General features: G+C 45.1%; 1 protein-coding gene across 4 annotated transcripts in view; it reads right to left on the bottom strand.

Moving 5' to 3' along the window:
- GNAS (GNAS complex locus) overlaps positions 1–19,683 on the bottom strand; it is a 133,606-nt gene that overhangs the window by 83,969 nt on the left and 29,954 nt on the right. Inside the window, exon 1 of one of the 4 annotated variants that reach the window (XM_066198664.1) lies at positions 979–1,188. The exons of 1 other annotated variant lie outside the window; for it this stretch is intronic. In XM_066198664.1, coding sequence (XP_066054761.1) covers positions 979–1,117 — 139 coding nt within the window. In that variant the 5' untranslated portion in view covers positions 1,118–1,188. 2 more of the 4 variants (XM_066198667.1, XM_066198666.1) reach the window with 2 other exon arrangements.

The raw sequence follows: 19,683 nt of genomic DNA, 5'->3' as shown, positions 1-19,683 counted from the left end.
CTGTGCTCCACGCTCCAGCCCTGCAGAACGTGCACAGGCAGTCCCTCGGCGTGACCAAAACAACCCCGGCTCGGAACTGCATCTGATCCTCGAACACTACTTCAAAATACTCCGAAATAACGCGCCTGACAAACGTTCGCTTGCCCTCTCCGATATCGATATTTGGATCTTTCCGTGCCCCGAAAGCCACAGCCAGCGTTTGTAAACGTCTCTCGTGAAAAACACGGGCAGGTAACCCGAAGGAGCCGCTGGAACGGCACCCGGAGCCCGGCTCCGCCAGCGCTCCGAGGCGCGGTACCTCAATTCCTGGTGCGACAGCGGCGGGTGCCGAGCCCGCCGGGGCCGGGGCCGTGCCCGCCCGGCCCTGCGCTGCTCCGCGGCCCCAACGCGGCCGCGCTTCCCTCCGGGACCGACATCCTCCCTCCGTTTCCCCCAAACGATTCCCCGACTTCCTCCCTTCCTCTTCCTCCTCTCCCCGGCCTGGCCGCACGTCCCTCGGCACCCCGGCCCCGGCGCGGGGAGCGGTGTCCGGCCCTCCCGCGCCCGCCGCGCCGCTCTGCCCGCGGCCGCTGTCACTGCCCTGCCCTGTTTATCTGCCGGGCTCCCCGCGGGCCCCTCGCCGCGGCATCCCCGGCCCCCTCCCCACGCCCGCCCGAGGCCCGCTGCCGCCCCGGCGGCGGGCGCTGCCCCGCGGGCGGAGAGCGGCCCCGCTCCGCCGCTCCGTACCTGCCCCGGCCCCTCCCGCGGCCGCCCCGGGCGCTGCCCGAGCCCTCCCCGCCGCTCCCCCGCACGGCGCCGGTCCCCCCGGCGGCCCCGGCCCCGCCGCCCCGGGCGCTGCTATAGCGGATCCCCGCGGCCCCGGGTGGGCCCTGCGGCTCGGCTTCCCCCCCCTCCGGCCCCACCTCTCTCCCCCGGCCTCGCCGTGCCCGGGCTGGGGCCGCTGCCCCGGCGGGGAGGGGACGGCCCGCGACCCCTTACCCAGCAGGAGGAGCCGGTGCGTGGCCCTATAGACCTGCTTGTCCTTCTGCAGCTGCTTCTCGATCTTCTTGTTGGCCTCCCGCTGCGCCTTCTCCTCGTTGCGCTGATCCTCCGTCTTGCTGTTCCCTAAACAGCCCATCTTGGGGAGGGGAAGGCAGGGACGCGGGGCGAGGGGACGGGAGGCGGCCGGGGCTGCCGGGGGGAGGGAGGGAGGGAGGCACTCCCGGGCTCCCTTCTTCTTCCTCCTCCTCCTCCTCCTCCTCCTCCTCCTCCTCCTCCTCCTCCTCCTCCTCCCCCCCTACTCGCTGCTGTGGCGGCCGCTGCCCAGAGCCAGAGACATGGAGAGCGCCGAGCCCGAAGCCAGCCGAGGGGGGGCCGATAGCGATGACTTTGCTGCCGCTCCGCCGGGCCTCCTCCCCGGCAGCTGCAGCTGCCTCTCCTCCCCCGCCCCCCGCCGATCCCCTCGGCGCACCTTTCCCGGGGGGTGCGGAGCGATCCGCGGGGATCTCCGCGCCCCGGCCGGGCCGCCGGCTCCTCTAGAGGCAGCAGAAATGCCCCCCCCCGCGCCGCACGCACAGGAACAAATCCAGCTTCAGTGCCACCCCCAAAAAAATAATAATCCTCTTTAGATCCAAAGGCACGGGCTCCAGGCGCGGAAACCTCCCCAAATCGTCGGCGGGGAGGATCGGGAAACGTCTCTTCCTCGCCTCTCCCCCCTCGCCGCGGGGTCACGCAGCCCCGGTCCCTTCCCTCGCCGGCCGCCGCAGCTCCTCGCCCTCCGGCCGCCGCGGGTCCTTCCTCCCGCACTGGGGCGGGGGGGTCCAAGCCAAACCCCCCCCCTTTTTTTTTTTTTTTCCTTTTTTTTTTTTTTCCTCCCCTCTCCTCGCTGCTGCTCTTTTCACATGCGGTTTCCAGGCGGCTGAATCCTCTCGGCGAGGAGAAAATACAAAATAAAAATCTTTTTTTTAAAAAAAAAGGCAAAAAAAAAAAAAAAAAGCGCCCGTTTGCTCTGTTGTTCCCCGAGCAAAACCTGTCCCCTCACGGGCGGATTTTTCCCCGTCTTATTTTTCCTGCTCTCTCCCGCATTTTTTTTTTTTCTCTCCTCTTTTTTTTTTTTTTTTTTTTCCCCCTTTCCTTTTTTTTTTTTTTTTTTTCCCTTCCCCTATTGAGCGGCTCCGCGGCGGCGGAGCGCGGGGTGGGGCGAAGCGGGCCCACACTGCACGCTGGGAGCGAGCGGGGCCGCTCACATGATGCCCGCGTCACCCCGCGCCGCCGCCGGCGCCCTCTTCGAACCGGCCCCGCCGCCGCCGCGGGGGCCCCGGAGCCTCCCCGGTGCCTCCGTCCCCCGGCACCGCCCGCCCCCCGCCCCACGGCACGGAGGAGCCCGCAGCCGGGCTTGGCGGCTGATTGGATTCGGGATAAATTGTAAAGGGAGTCGTGCACCCTGCCGACGCCTCGAAAATAATTCGTGTGGAAGTTATCGGTGCTGAATGGTTTGTGTCTTGTTTTCGCCGGCGTCCGTCCCTGCCTGTCCCTGTCCGTCCCTGCCCACCCCGGCCAGGACGGGGGGCTCAGGGTACCAGGGGGTGCTCTCTGCGCCAGCAGAGTACCGCTGGATGCACACACCTGCTTCTACGTATGGTTTTACTCCCGTCTTCTCCATTTTCTTCTCTAAAATATGTTTTGGAAACCTTACACAACTTACCAGTTAGACCTGGAAAACAAAGGTTGACACTTTGCTCTTTGTATAACCCCTCTTTGTATAACCCGGTTCCCTAAAATACACAGGTAGTTTTTCTCCGTGCACACACCCCCACACATGAGTTAGTGAAATGTCCTTTACTATACAAATATTATTTACCCTCATTTGCAAAATTCGATTATCTTCCACGCTGTTCTCACGAACACACACCTTCTTACATCATCCAGTTACTATATTTAGAAACACCCACAGTAAAATAATTATGTGAATAGAGCAAACAACTAGGAGGTCACTGCTATTGTCATCAAATACATCTGTTGAGCTGCCCTTGCTGGAAGAGGGGAGAACCTCTGGAGAAACGGGGAACATCACAGTCACTATTTTTAAATGCCACAGAGCCTAAGAGTTCTGGAGTCATGAGAGACACTCTTGCTGGTGTCCCTAGGTGTTCTTTTAGGCTAAGAGCAGTTTTAAAAGGTCTTCCAGAAGTTTGGCTCAGCAATGCCCAGATTCGTCTGAAGAAAAGATGGCAGTAATTCCTCGTATCTTTTATAAGCTATTTGTTTGTATAGTTTCTATGTCATACACAATATTAAAATATATTTTAAGTGTGGAGTTTACAAGGCATAAAAGACTCAAAAAAGCAGAATTTGGACTGAAAATTAGAAAATCTCATATTTTTTTTACGGTTTCAGCTATGAAGAGATTCCAAGCTTTGCTTCCCTCCGGGTGCCAGCTGGGGCTGAGGGAGCCCATCTCAAGCTCCAAACATGAAGGAATACACAAACAAGATAAAAGTTATTGTTGGGGATATACAGAAAGCTAAAATCTCAGTGCACGGTGTCTGTACAGGGAAATCCGTGGACAAGGGAGTCATGGCTGTGTAAATGCTGTTGTCCAGCAGTGCACACCCATCCCTTCCCAAACAGAAACCACGACAGGCTCTGCGAGGTTAAACTCCCACAGGAATCGCTCAGGAATCACTGCCCTCCTGCTGTAGACGCCTTGTGCCTCTGTCTTAAGGCTGAGCAAAGCATGAGGTAGCTGAAAAAGAAAAACACAGCTAATTCACAAAGCTCCCAGTTACTTACAGCAGAATTAAGAATTAGCTCCTTGTATTACAAGTGTTACTAAAGTGTGAAAGTGTCAAAAGCTACATGAAACAAAAAGAAAACTCCCACATTGTGTAACCTATCAGCAATTACAGGTTGTTTTTTCTTTCTGAAATATGACAGGACTCAGGACATCAGGCACCACCTGCACTTCACAAACCCAGTGAACTGCCAGGAGTTGCTGTCCTGATTAGGAGCCCATCGTTTTAAGAGTGAGCATACCAACACATTAGCTGTTCTCACTCTTTTTTCATTTGTTTAAATAACATAATCCTGCTAATGTGTCTCTAGAACAAACTGTGTTTCTTATTGGAACTAGTTCCATTAGCTTCCATCTTGTAAAAATCCACGAACTTGAGTTTCACGAGACTGCTGCCATCAGAAGGGTAAGTGCAGGCACAATCTGACCCCTGACTCACCATAAAATTAAATCTCACTTCTGAAGAACCTGCAGCCTTAGGAACAAATAATGCAAAGATAAAATAACTATGTGTATGGGCACAGTGCCTCGGTGATAAAAAGTCTTAACTATCTGAAGCTTCAAAATAGGGTGTTAAAGGACACTGCTGCATGTTAAATGAAAACTCTTTTCCAAAAAGATAAAGGTAACAAGAACGTGGAAATGGCTGTAAAAGGACATCAGAAGACTTATGGCTATTGACTCAATCCTGCACTAATTAAATTAATGGGAAATACAAGGTTGCACACAGAAGATTGTGAGCATGGCACACTTACAGATTAAATCCAGATTCACTGATATTCCTTCTGTGCTTGAATATAACACTTTGGATAGAATAGAGGCTGTTGGTTTTTACTTATCATTCCAAAGTAAATGCAAAGATTCTGGTGCACCAGCACACATCTCAGGGCAAGAATGTCCCAAAAAAGAACAGGGGCTTTGGCAATGTGAAACAATATTCTGTTGCTTTCACTTCTCAAACCAGAAAAGATCTCACAAAGAGAGGTAGCAGGATAATTAAAAGCAATAATTTTTCAGTGGAATATTTGGGAGAAAATGAGGGTGCATAAAAGTTCCTTGTATCTATAATCCATTTCAGTCCACTCGATGGCTCTAGTTAATGGATTCTTAGTCCTATTGACCTAATTTCTCTTACATCCTAATGAAAATCATCAGGTCTCTCAACTTTGTTAATTTCTTTTTTGGAAGAGAAATTTTATTGCAATTATTTTCTCTACTTTCCCTCCACAGCTTTTGCCCCAAAATCTACCCTCTGGTGCCTAAAACTAAAGAAGGATTTGTAACAATATCCTAATCCTGTAAATAAATCTGAACTTGAAAGTCGAAGCAGACTATCAATAGCAGTAGGAGAGAGAACTTGTTGAAAAGTTCACATCTTTAATGCTTCCCTCACCCTATACACATGAACTTCTGTCCTTTTAAGATTTACATGTAATACCTGCTGATAAAATCACTCGAGAGGACCTCAAGAAAAATACTATCTTTTTTCCTATTTTAATATATTTACTTTATATCTGACAGACGTGTTACATGTATTTCAGTGCGTTTTCCTTGTGGTAGTCTCCCTTCTTGCGCATGAGGATATTCACACTTGTATAGGTAAAAGACAAATAAATGCTGCTGTAAAATTCACAAACATTGGCTGGAGACGTAGATGCAAGACTTAGTTTTGGAGAAACTATTTGCCTTAACAGAGGAGATTCTGAGCCTGTTGAAAAAAGGCTTTTCAGACACGTATTTCATGTCCTGTTCTTTTATCTTTTTAACTAAATGGATAAAACCTTCTGCTTGCAATTCTGATGCTGCATCAGTTTTATTCTAAATTGACCAGAGTCAGGCTTTGAATTAATTTGTAATTACAGCTGATTATGAGACCCAGATCAGATGCCCACCTTCCCCCACAGCTTCGTCCCAAGCCCTCCAGGTGACAACATCCTGATTTCCTATTGCAAATAATTCACGTTCGCTAGTGAGCTGAAGGCACTGAGCGCTTGGGTGCCTCCAGCCAAGAAGAAATGGTTAACTCATTTTCAGATGGGATAGTTGTGCAGTTCCTTACGGGCTCTCGCTGTCCGCAGTGAATGTGACCTCGTAAACTTTTGGCTGTGAACTGTGGGGGTGGAGTTGTGACCAAGCCAATGTGCTCATTTGGGAGAGAAGACACGGACGACATCTCGCTCCAGCATCCCTTAGCAACTGGAGTGAAATGGCACTGCAGCCTCTGAGGAGGCTGTCAGCCTTCCTCGCCTCTGGAATAGCCTGGACTCCACTTCCTACCGCGGCTCAAGGAGACACAGCAGACAGGACAAAATTTGTAGCTCCAAAAGTAAAAGCGACAGCGCTGATCTAATTGTGCAATTTCCTTTGTTTCTGTTTGTAGGAAAGAGCGTATTTTCAGCAAGTCTTCTCCATGGAAGGACACAGAGCTCAGTTAACCTGGGGGACACATGAAACAAACAGTTCTTATAGCAACACCTGGATTTTTGTTAAGGAGGCTACATTACCCCATGCTTCGTTTTGCTGTCCTACAAAGTTGGAACTGACCTTCCTCTTTTAAAAGCAGAGATTAACTCTGGAACAGATTGACTCTTTCAGTTAAAGCACATTTTTTAATAGCACACACTGTATATTGTTGTGTATGGGTACCTCTCTGACTTGAAGTTAGTTAAATTTAGGGTCTCCATCCTGGGCTGGTAGTTGAGTATCAAACCTATCAACCACATTGTATTTAATCCCCAGCAAACTTAATCTTTTAGTTACAGATAAAGATTAATTAAGGTTCTGATTTAGACTTAGATCAGTGGGGGTTTTTTCATCTAAGAAAAACTGCCATGGCTTTTTGCAGTGACTCAGGTCTGCTGCTCATGTTTTCCTTAGATGGAGCCATCCTCCACGAGCTATCGAGCTATCGTCCTGAAAATCCTTTGGACTCTGGGAAGAACGAAACGTGGTGATAAAAAGGGAGACGGTTTCAAAGTCTCCAAATTACCCTTTGACCTGCTGAACAAGGAACCCTTGAGTAATCTCAAACCCGTTTAAAGGAGAAACAAACAAATTAAAGCCAAACAATAATCTAAAAAGGAAAACCAAAGCAAACAGATTGGAACTGGAGCAAGAATTCAGTGTGGGGTGGGTTTTTTTTCATCTGTTTCCTTTGTGGGGGCCAGAACAAAAATCACTTTAAAAAGCATTCAGAGGTAAACAAGGTAGGAAATGCAGCCACTAGCAATCAAACCCTGGGAGGGCAAAGCAGGATCATCACGTGAAAGGACAAGTTTGTCTGTCAGATGGGAAGGAGTGAGTGCAATGAAACGAGCATTGTCAGGCAGGAATTAATGCACCACTAATGTATTCAATAAAGAACAAACACAAAACACTTAACTACAGATACTCCAAAACAAACAGAAAGAAAAGGAGATACTTCCCTCTCTGGCAAAGAAGAAGAATTTTTCCATACAGAAATTCTAAACTTGAGAAGGATTTTTGTTTTGTTTTCAAATAAAATCGAGCCCAAAGTCTACTAATAGAATTAACCAAGATCTTCCTTTAAACCAAAGGAAAAAAAAAAAACCCCTTGCCTCCCTCCTTTCACTTCGAGGCTTTCCCTCAGAAACATTAAAAAGAGACTTTAAGGAACTCATGTAATTATGGAAATAACACACTGAGTAAGAGCTTTTTACTTAGTAGCTTTTCTTATTTTCATGTAGTTCTTTTTCTTGATATTCCTTCTCATGCATTCTGCACTGCATTTTATTAAAAAAGAAAAAAAACCCTCTTATGTAACAGAAGTAGCAGCACATCCTAGCTCTCCACATAATACATATGGAATGCCGATTTAAAAAAAAAAAAAAATTGGAACAAGTCTTTTCTCATATTTAGTTTCAGTATTTGTCAACATTCACTGCGGACCTACCCCTGACTGCAAACTTTTTTCTGTATAAAGAAATATTCTGCTTTAATCCTTGTTATGTTTGGGTCACAAAGCCCAGGCAGGCAGTTGTGGCAGAGGCTGTTTTCTAAATACTGGTCATAGTTAATTCCTGCAAAGAAGCACGAAACTCCCCAGCTTTTCTCCTGCCCGGGGGTCAGCAGAGGAGAGGAGGCTCCTGCCTTCACCTCCCCAGCACCAGCCACAATTCCCACCGGAGCAGGGTGGGCTCAGCCTGACCCAGCCTGACTCCAGGAGCACGGTGAGCCGTCCCTCCACGCCAATATTATTTATTACTGACACTGCATTCTCATTTTATGGCGCATAACAGGAAAGGGAATAAGAGGATTGTTAAAATAGTTCTTGCTAAGTTGTCACACAGGTTTTTAATGTGCTGTAAACATTCCTCTCCTTCTTTAACTTTTTTTTAAAAATAGGATGACGTCCAGGCTTTCATGCTCAAAATAACTTTACGTTTTAGTGCTAGCAAACCACAATACTCTCAATACCAGGAGCTATTAGAGACGATCTGCAAGGAAAACAGGACTGTGATTTTGCTACTCTGTCTCGGCGTTGCTAAAGGCCTAAATGTATTCCTTTTGAAAAAGGGTATTTTCTCCCTTCTTTTTCTTTAGATGAAAAAACGTTAAGTCTAGGTCCAAAGATTACATACTGACACAGTTATAGAATAGGGGTCTTTTGTACCCTGTTTTTCCTGGAAGAATCTGTCTGTCTGGCAAACTAACAGCACCATTACATCTTAAGTGCCTTGATGTTAAATTAGAGTGCCCCACACGCCCTAGGGCAGTTGCAGAATTTAGACCCTTTTTGCAGTGAAAAAGTCTTTCTGGTGGTTTGGGGGGTTTTTTTATGTCTGTTAGATTTTAGAAAGTATATGAACCAACTGATTGTCTCCAAGGCTTTAGGTGCACAATGAAAGGTTTCCCTTGTTGCTCTATCTCAGGCTAAGTCAGGAAAGACATCCATGGCCAGGGCTGTGGGAGGCAGGCAGGAGCTGCGGCAGAACCTGTGGCCCAACACTGGATTTTGCCTCTGCCACATTAAAATCAGCAGAGCTGAAGGATTATCCCGTCCTGTGGACCCAGCTGGGGGATGATCAGACCTGTCTGAACACTCACAAACTCACAAGATGAGCGTGGGGATCAAACAGGGGAACAGGATCCAGGAGACCTGATCTACTGCAGATGGTTCAGTCCAGCACAGCCACCGATCCGTGGGTGACCTTGGACGAGCCACTTCCCTTTTTTGTGCCTCTTTGTCCAGCTATCTTTTATCTGCCTCTCTCTTACAGGTTGAGAGCTGTTTGCTTCCGACATGTCTGCACAGCACTGAGAACCAAGGGGCCCTGGTCTCACTGCTGACCTTTAAGCCCTTCTGCTACGTGTTTCATCATCAAATAATTATTCAAAAAGGAAGCAAGTTTTTCTACTAGTCTGTCTTCCTTTTCTTAACACCTCTTAAACGCAGGATTTTCAGCAGCATTTCATGAAAAAAAAAAAAAAAAGCTCTATTCAAAACCTTAATGCTGTTTTCCTTAAATGAAAATGGTGAGAAAGCTGCTAGTACTCTGTCAAGTCCTTCTCCCACAGGCCCTCCAGCAAAACCAGGGAAAGCTAGAACCAGCATGCTTGCTACTTTCAAAGTACCAGGCAAAGGTACTTTATATTTTGGAAACAGGGAAAAAGAAAAAAAAAAAAAAAGCCTGCACACTTTTCAGTCTTTCTTTGCCCACCGTGAAGCACCCACCAGGACAGAACCCAGTGCCGTGTTCTTCCGCAGGTCGCTCCCAGTTTGCTTTATGCTCTCTGGTGTTACAATAACGAATTTGTTTTTCCATTGCTCCCTTGTCTGACTGTGACCTGTTCCCTTCTGAAGCAATCGGCTTTTTACAGCTCCGTCTCCGCTGTGCAAACAGAGAACGAGCACGGCCGAGCCCCCGGAGCTCTGGGGCCAGGAGCTCCCTCCACGGCCCTGGACGTGCTCCAGGTGTCATCCCAGGAGAACGAGCTCCCCAAAATCCCCCACTACTCACAGCGAGCCCCCTCCCCTCTGCCCGGTGGGATCACAGCCATGCCAGCATTCCCATGTTTGATGGGAAGCCCTTGGAACATCCAGGGAACCAAGGGATGCTGCAAGGGGCAGGGATGGGATGGCTTTGAGCCTGCTGCCACCACCTCTGCAGCCCCATAAAACACAAGAGCGGCTGGAAACCTGCCCTGCCCTCATCCCCAGCCCTGGGGTGACAGCCAGGGGACTCCCGTCCCCTCCAGCCCTGTGCCATGGGGGCACCTGGAAGACGCTGGATGCCCCCAGCCCCGGCCGTCCCTGCAGGCAGGGCCCTCCTGCAGGGCTGCACTTCACACCCTATATATAAAACACACAGCTGTACAGTGAGTCTGAAACATTCTTCCTATGAATTGGTGTTACTGAAGGATATATATACTAACTCCATGCATGTGAGAGTTAAGGAAGATTTGCCCAAGGAAATACTTCCAGAGGAAGTGCTGGGCAGCCACATTATTTGTTTTATTTAAAATGATTTCAGGCTTGATAATGTCTCTTTATCAAAACTACACATGTGCTGAGCATGCACAGTGCTGTGGGTTGTGAGCCATACAGGAAGGGGTGGATTTAATTTATTTCTTTATTATGAATATTGTGGTGCTGTAAGGAGAATCCTGGCTGACAGTGTGAAATAAAGCAAAACTTTCAGAGGATATTTTGGGAGCTGAAGTTCCTGTGCTGCCTTTTCAAATTCAGTCTTAAATTCTGTATTCCTAATCCTCTGTTCTGTCTGGACCATCTCATAAATGGACATGTATATTATTACAACGCTGAGCAAGTACCTCCAACATTTGCCATTAATACTCATTTGAAAGAAAAATGGGGTTTCAGTTTCCTGGTTTTCCTTCCCTCGAGTGAGGAGACCAGTGAGGGAGTTTATAAATTCACAATTCCGGCAGGCAAAAGGGACCAAGGCAATTGTGACACACCAAAAATAGTTCTCCATGAAAATGATAACCACGTTTTATTTTGCAAACATAATTTTGGCTGTAAGGTTTGTTTACATTTCTTTGGTATCGTACCCTCCATGGTGGATCAAAGCACTCTGTACCCAGCTGAGCGACAATGGCCCCAAGCAGAAAGAACCACCAAGACCAGCACAGACCATCTTTCAGCACAGAAATAAAAAAAAATTAATTCCTCTCCACCCTAAAAGCTGGCTTGGAGGAAAGCAAGCAGGCTAGAAAGAATTGAATTCTGACTCTCTATGGGCTGCACTGGAGGGATGGCAGGAAGAGCTGCTGGTGTAGGGACAGTGACCCAATCCAAGACACACCAGCCACGAGATCAAACTGTGCAGTAGCAACTTGCAAGAATGCTCTTTTTTCAGTGATGTGTACATGCTTACAATTGCTCATGACTGCAGTTAAAAAGGCTAAGAAATTCCTTGCCCAAGGATGAATAAAAGATTTCCTGTTACCAGAGAGTTGAAACTGAGTTTATATCACGGAATTAAGAACGTGAAGTGCTGAAGCACTGCTTCTACCAGCTAAAAAATGCACTGTAGGATCTCATTGCCCCAAAGAGGGTCCTCAAGCAGGTCTTTATATGGAAGCATCTGCAATGATCAGGTGAGAGGTGGCAGAAGGACACAGGTTCACTGGCAAACACTCCAAACTGATCTGCATAAAGAAAAGGTGGGACAAGACATGACAGAAATAACCTACCATGGCTTGAGACTTCCTGCCCTAACAACAATTATGTAATTGTTAACAGTCTCTTAATACCCAAGAAACCTTTTTATTGCATCAAGTTCTCATGTCTAGACAGATACACATCACAGAATGAATCACTACCTTTGAAGACCCGAGCTGAAGAGCACTCCATGATGGAAAGCCACTATCTGGGCACATCAACACTTGGAGAACAATTTTCTGGAGACAGGTCTTTCAGTACGTTTCAGTAAGCTTTACTATCTGTGAGAAAACTCTGGTTTTACAACAGTGTCCTTAAAGGGCTGATAAGAAAGCAATATAGGCTTAGTAAAGGAACCTCTTAAACACAAGAGTCCAAAGTCTTCAAAAATACCCCAACTTTGCCCCTCCAAAACAACTAAAAAGCTAACAAAAATGCATAAGCAAGGCAAAAATACATGGAAAAAAACCAACAGGCTCGAATTCGTCTCTTAGCCTGATTATGCCTTTCCTAGCAACAATGATTCTGCCTGCTCTCTGTCTAGAAAGTTTTACTTCTTTGAGAGACAGTGCCTATTCCCTAAATAATTGGAACCCCTCTTCTACCTCTTTGCTTTGGCCCCAAAGGTTCTTTGTTTTGTTCCTTTCCAGAACTGCCAATCAGCTTCTCTGCAAAATGGTCACATCGTACAGAATTCTTTTCCTCAGTTGTTCTGGATGATTCCCAGCTTTCTCATTTATCCTCTTGGAGGTGCTCCTCTCCCTGGCAAGGACATAGGGCATCTCCAACATTAAACCTGTATTTTAATTCAGCACAGATGTTACAGCACAGGGCGAAGGATTTGGTGAAGGTGTTCTCAAAAACTGTGTTCTCAAAACCACAGTTTGACTCACATATGCCCCCAAACAATCATACATTAGCAATTATAATGATCTTTAATTAAAAAAAGAAATATGTTGCTGCTCTTACAGATAAGGATCTATAGAAATACTTGTATAGGTGCCATGAAATTTTATTTTTCAAACTACATTTCAGTGAGGGAATTTTTAACTACCTTACCTGCATTACTCGAATTCTACTCTAAAACAAACTTCTTTGAAGTTTTCTTACTAAAAAAGCTTTAAAAATAAGCAGCTTGAATTCTTTTTCATGAACTACCTAATCTTCTAAAGTAGTAAAAAGTTAACTTCAGCTCAAGTCATTCCACTTGGAAAAAAGCAATGAAAAAGCAGTAGATTCACCCATCTCGCCCTACATTTTCTGTAAATTTCATCTAACCTCTGATTATTATAATTTTTCATGGTAAAGCCTTCTGAGTGTTTTTAGCCAGCAGACTTTGGCTTTTATACTGGAAAATCTGTTACATAAATGTCACTTTCATTTATATCTTCAGATATAACAAAGCCATTAATGCAGTTGATTCTTAAGAAAACTTATATTTTAGAAACTTCTTCTAGCTCTGGTACTGCATAAACACGTCTAATGCAGAGCATGAGGAAATGATACCTTGGAGATGCTACACGTTTTAAATCAGGAGCAGAAGCTAAATTCTCACTCTTCTTGATATGAATATCAGTTGTCAATGATACATTTCGTTCCCAGAGAGCCACGATCTCCTAACTACATTTTGTAGCTGCACTCACATTATTCTGTAGAGAGCTGTGGCTTGGATCCTAAGGTCTCACAAGATGAGAATCTGGGGTTGGATGCCACGGCACTAAAATTGCTCTTCAGGAGATTCCATCGCTGCCGAAACCAGAACCCCCAAAAAAACCCCTCCCCTCCTGGTTTTTAATCCTGCTCAACACCAAATATTGGAAGGAGGTTAAGATCTACGAACTAACAGATCTGGCCTCCTGCCACGTGCCACATTAAGATGCCATGTTTGGCTCCTCATTCCCTAATAATCAGCCGTTTACCCTGTTGCCTCCAGCCCTTTCATCCACTTCCAGTGTGCCTCTAACCAAGATGTCTTTCACTCTTTCCCTCTTCCATTTCTCGTTGCTGTTTTATGGACAATTAGCGCTGCTATCCCATGGCACTGGAAAAGGGACTGTGGTGCTCCCTCTGCTGCCTGCTGGGCTCTGCAGCAACGCCGCAAGAGGTGGTGAGGAATCAAGAGTTCTCCTCGGAAGAAGGGATTACCATGATGTGAAAACTCACGTTGTTACGTGTGTGGAACCCAAAAATGCCAAGCAGGGAGACCTCTTCCCCATATTCTCCACGGACCTCTTGAGCGGCTTGCAAGGAGCCAAGAGCCTCCTGCCAGAGCCCCACAGGAGCGTGGAGAAGACCAAGAGTGGGCAGGAAAGAACACAAATGGATGGGGTGACACTGTCTAGCTCTGGTTCCTGGGCATTCCTGGTGGGAAGAGGGCCAGGCAGCTTCTCAAGGCTGGCTGCAATGTTGGTGTCACACGGTCCTTGGCAGCGGAGCGGCGGTCGCTGCGAGGAGCCTGGGGCAGAACTCCTGGTGCAAGGTTAGCTCCCAGCTGATCGCAGCCATGAGAGCACAAACTCCTCTCCATTCCATTGTTGTCAGGGCTGAGGGGATGGAGAAGGACTGTGGACAGCCAGTTATCTAAAGAATTCTCTCGAAACCCTAACAACATGGAGCACTCTGTCCCTCCGCTTCAGTGCCCGCAGCCCAGCGCTGTGTCTGTCCTTCCCACGGGTGATTCAGCAGCGAAGAATATTTACTGTTATTTAACAATGCAGTGGTCTACAGACATAACTTATGACTCAACAGAATGCAGACCTTCTAAAGAAACGATCAACAGATTGTGTCTTGAGTTTAAAAAAAAAAAAAAGAAGGAATATTTTATTTATTTGAGGATCATAGGCGAATAAAATGGATGGAGTGGAAGATACCTTCATGCTGTTTTTAGAAATCACAGTCTTGGTTGAGTATTTTTAGAAATAATTAATATTTAGGGAATTATGAATTAAGTGAAAGGTTCACTGGATTCTGTCAGAAACTTCTGAAAAATAAGCCTTCAAGTCTTTGTTTATGTTGGCAAGTAACCTGGCTGGGTATAAAAGCCAAAGGTATGATTGACTATCTCACATATTTTACAACTGTTACACTAAATAGGTATTTCAGAATTTACATCCTTACAGAAGGATCCTTAAATAGACTTTCTTACAGCGCTTAAAACAAACATACTTTAGGACATACTTCCTGTTTCGTTACAGAACTTAATATACTTAAAAAAAATAAGTTAACTTTTCCTTCAACAAAGATCCAAAAATTCAACTTTAAGGGTACAAAAATCACAGAAAGTTATCTTACTGTTTGTAATGTACGGAAATTGTATAACGAATACCCACAAATCCTTAAAAGAAAAAACATCAGAAGTAGTGAAGCCTTTCAAACACCTCAGTATGTGTGCATTTAGCACTTAAACACAAAAGGCATGTCTGCATATTGCTCAGAATGGAAAACTCCTACAACTGCAACTCAAATAATAATTAAACCCCAGATCATTGATTAGATGTGCCTGTTACAAACACTGAAAAAGACGATAATGACAGTTCCCTCCACTTCCTTTAGCTTTGTGTGGGGAAAATTCGCAGCACAAATTCATGCAAAGGGATGCAAACTGATTTTTTGACAGTGTTTAATATTCATCACCATCTCTCAATGTTGACAAATGGCTTTTATAGGACCTGTAGTTAGGGTTGTGTATCAGTCTGGCACTGGGAAGGTCAGTGACAGTGAGCGAGGCAGCTTTTAATGACAATTAAACGAATTTTATTCGAGCTTTCTGAGTTTCCAGGTGAGCCAACCAATGTCCCACCACTGCTCACCATTCCCATTTATTTTCAGCCTCGCTGCCAGTCACACACCTCCTTAATCCTCCACAGGGGCTTTGCAGCAGCTCTAAAACTCTCTTATTGTTTCTCAGCAAGAACATGGATGTTCTTCCTCCTCCCCATTAACAGCACTTTTCATTTACAGAGGGGAAATAGAGCAGGTTTCTGCAGGAAAGGAAAAACAAGGATACAGTCATCCAAACCCTCAGCAGTGAAAGGAATCTCCCCCAGCACTCAATCTGGGAGGAAAGGCTCGGGTATGGCAGAACTGGTCAGAGTTAGAGAGGCTGATGGCATCCTGCAGGAGCCCAGCTCTGCAACAACTGGAGAACTAATCGTATTTTAACCAGAAGCCAGTCATGGCTTCTGCTTTAACTTGATACACTCAAAGGTACTTACAGTTCTGGGAACTAAGTTCAGCTTATTAAACAAACCATTTTTTCTGCACTTTCTTTTTTTTTTTCTTTTTTTTCTTTTTTTTCCTGTGATGCATGATACAACTTTTTCAGACACAGTTTTGGGAAGGCACCAGATAAAAAGCTGATACTCAGGATGTCTGGGGAACAGTTTCCAAAAGCACATGGAGACAGATTTCAGAAGGTGCAGATGCAGGTACACCTCAACAAGGGCTGAACCCATCCCGCTGAACCCCTGAGGTGACTCCGTTTGCCACACCTTACAACAGCAGGCTCCCACGGGGAACTCTGCTGTGTTTTCAGATAATTCTAAATAAAATACACAACATTTTACTTTCAAACGGGGCACACGTGATTCTGGAGCACAAGGCTACGGATGCACCGGCTGGTGCAGGAATTCGTGTCCCTGCTCCCTGCGCTGCAGCACGCACCAGATTTTTGGAATTGTATTTCAGCCTTTCAAGCTCTTCTTTCCCTGGATTCAGAGAGGGGAGGCTGAGTGTTTAGGATTGTTCCTCCTTTTGTTTGCCTGTTTCAGACCCGCAAAAGGACCCTTAGAAAGATATGCGCTTGGGAAGCTCACATGCTGTGCGTCAATAATATTAGTGCGCGGCAAATTAAAATCAGCAAAAAATGCTAATGCTGTATATTTATATTATGGGTATTACATTAAAACAAAAAAGCACTTGCCAGCAGGCACAGAAGTCTCGTTACTTCAAAGCACTGCTGAACATTCACTGATTGCAGTTGGTGTTCTGAGTTTTTCAGCTTTTCATTCCTTTTTTTTTGTTTTTTTTTTTTTTTTTTTTTAACTTAGCACTAACATTTTAACTCAAATCCCTGTGAGCAGTGAGCTGTGCCTTCTTTCTCCCTAACAATCACTACAAATTTCCTAACTCAAGCAGTACAGAATGCATCTTGTGTTGCAGGGGGTATTTTTACATTTGTCAGGAGAAGATTCTAATAAAAATTCCATGTCTATGAATACATCTAAGCTTGGAATAACGATTTATCTACAACTGCGAGCTCGCAGAGTCCATGGAGAGGGGATTCAGTGTTCCCTCAACCATCCAGGGAGCACACACCAAGGTTCACACCCAGGCCAGACCTGTGTAAGAAATTCTACAGAAATCCTCTTTATTCACCAATATTCTTCTGTTTTAGTTGTTATCTCGTGTGAAAACATTCTCTCTGTGCCCCTCATCATTTTCAGAATAAAGAACCCCAAATTAATTGCCAAAGCTGTGAGCATTCACTGTAAATCAACAAACTATGTACAACTTAGCCTATACAGTGTCCAGCCCCAAACCCACAAACCGCTCTGAACTTTTTTTTTCCTCTCTTTTTTCTGCCATCTATCTTTTGCAAAGCTGTCGTCTTCTGCTTTCTTGCAAATTCATGCTTTTCAGGGGGCTCTTGTTTCTGCTGCCTTCTCAGATTACAATTTCTTTTGTGTTAATTAAGCTGAAAAATTGAAAGAATGTCGCTGACTCTACAAAGAACACAAAACAGGCTTGCTCGGGAAGCTAAAAATAGATCGCTCTGTTCGGAAGACAGACGACTCAGTCTTCAAACTATTTGTACAATGTGAATTAATTGCAGATGGCCAATTCATTTATTTAGACCCCTGTGACAGAAATGAAAGTGCTACTGCCGTGATTATACATCTGCAGAAAGCTCCTTTCAGGTAGTTGGGATTAATGGAAAACCGGGAGGCAGCACTCGGTTGTTTTCTGCAAGTCAGTCTGTCAAAAAGTTTTCTGATGCGATTCTCCCTCTGCAGCCTCCCGGCCCCTCTCCCAACAGCTCAGATTTAGGACGTGAGACTGATGTACACAAACTGAAGTTACAATGGCCTGCCCACATGCACTTCCAGCACTCACGGCGCATGCTGTAAATCAGTTACATTCCTTTGATTAAAATCACGTTTTATGATGTAAATGTTGTAACAAAACCCACCCTGATTATTTAACTTATCTGAAAATAATGGCATTTTTCTTATGCCTCAGTATTTGTTTTGAATAGAATTTTAGGGTTTTTTTTTTTTTCCTTTTTAGCCTTTCTCCTTAAAAGCAAAAGAAAGCTTAATCTAAAAAAATAATGTTATTGATTTAACGGGAGAGAATTCAGGAAAATCTAAGTGGAAACTGATATTCCATCCTGGCTCTTATTGTTAGATAAACGGGAGGTTTCCAAAAATACCAGCTATTAGACTAGGGCCTATAAACTGTAGCTGTGAAATAAAAATATCATTGAACTAGATAAATTGTTTGGGATACAGAATGATCTGTACTAGAACTTTACAGCAGATCCTGAACAGCATGAAGCCTCCTTTGTGCTAGAAAATTAGAAACGCTGTCATTTGGGAGTCTAAATAATGCCAAGAAAAAGAAACTAAATATCAGAGTCCCTTTTCTCTAACGCCACTGTCTCTCCTTTGCAATTTTACTACTTCACAGTCTCTAAATCCTTGTTTGCAGCCTTGCTGACTTGAAAAATGTGCAGAAGTTGATCCACACAGGGTCTGAGCTGACAGGGCTGGAAGAAAACCTCCCAAGAAGTTTCAGGTGATATGATATCTGGCACGCTGATAGTATCACAAAGATTACAGTTTTCTGTTACTTTTTATAACTAAATTAATGTTGCTGCTTGCATTTCAAAGTATTTATATTACATCTTACAGCTTTTAAATCAAGACTGGACTTTTTAAAAGTCATTAGATCTTACGAGCCAAAAATAAAGCTTGATGCGGGAATGAATTAAATTTTCTGCCTAGGTAAATGATTGTAATCTATTAAAATTAAAATACCAGTCCTTGCCACTGTTCAGACTCCTTACAAAATACCTTTTAGGAAGTTTCTTAAGCTTAGTGGTTATCACAGATTTAGAAGGGGGCAGGCATAACCCTCTGCCTTGTATTTTAAGCTATATTCCTTTGCTGCAACTTCATCCTAACTCCCACCAAGGTCAAGGGAAACAATTTGTTTTCAAGCACTACAAAGCAGGCTGTGCAGTCAGGCCACAGCATCTTCCTCCTGCCTTTATGGACTACAAAAAGAAAAGTTTAAATAGAGCTTCTTAGCAAGAAAAAAGAAAAAAATCCTTTCCTCAGGAAAGAAACTTCCTAGGATGCCTCTGAAAGATGACCTCAATCCTGCAGGCTTCAAAATGTTTTCATCTACTTCCTGGAAATCCAGGTGATACCCGAGGTGGAGCAGAGGACAATAAAAAGCTGCCGAGTACCAAAGGTCACCTGCCTTTAACTACATCCATAAAAAGGCTGAAATATCCCCTCGGTTCAGTCCGGGCAGAGATTTACCGGGGCAGGGGGACACTCAGCACACTGCTGCACACAACCTGCTCCTGCCATGAGCGTGTGCCCCCACCTCGTTTTGGGGGGAAAGCTGAAATTCTTTGGCCGCACGTGCAGAGGAGGAACCTGCCGTTGTCCCTCAGGAAGGCGCAGTGAGGAAAATGCTGTTGGGAAGCAGCATCCAGCACACACCAACTGTGTCCTGACGAGGAGACACTCCACAAGCAAGAGCAACAAACCTCCTGATTTTTTTATTTTTCTTTATTTTCCACCGTAGATTTTTTTTCCCCTTTTATTTATACTCTGTGGTAGGGCAGACTCCATAGGGACCATGTCCTTACACAGACACATCTACCTCCTCGCAGAAGAGAAACATCTTTGTTTACTTAAACTATTTGAGTTAGACCTAGTTTTTACTGGTTCTAAAGAGTTTTGTCTTGCTTGTAAAGTAAACAAAAACATCTCCGACAGAAGTATCACCTTTGAGTGCCCACTCTTGGTAGACTTCAGGTGACATAAAAATACCTATATATATATATATATATATATATATTTATTTTTTTTTTTTTTCACTGCTTGCTGAGATGAATCATGTCAGCCAAGATCTTTGTAATAAATAAAACGCTCTCAAAGCATTATCTATTAAAGATAGAGGAGAGAAGAAGTGGAAAATCTCTGCACAGAACCAGAGCAGGGTCTGGTGATATAAAGCAATACAC

This window comes from Chamaea fasciata, unplaced genomic scaffold (assembly GCF_029207755.1).
Source record: "Chamaea fasciata isolate MVZ Bird 193981 ecotype frontalis unplaced genomic scaffold, bChaFas1.0.hap1 SCAF_17, whole genome shotgun sequence".
NCBI lineage: Eukaryota > Metazoa > Chordata > Aves > Passeriformes > Sylviidae > Chamaea > Chamaea fasciata.
Note: the sequence above shows the minus strand (reverse complement) of the source record. Positions and strands in the feature narration are given on the sequence as shown.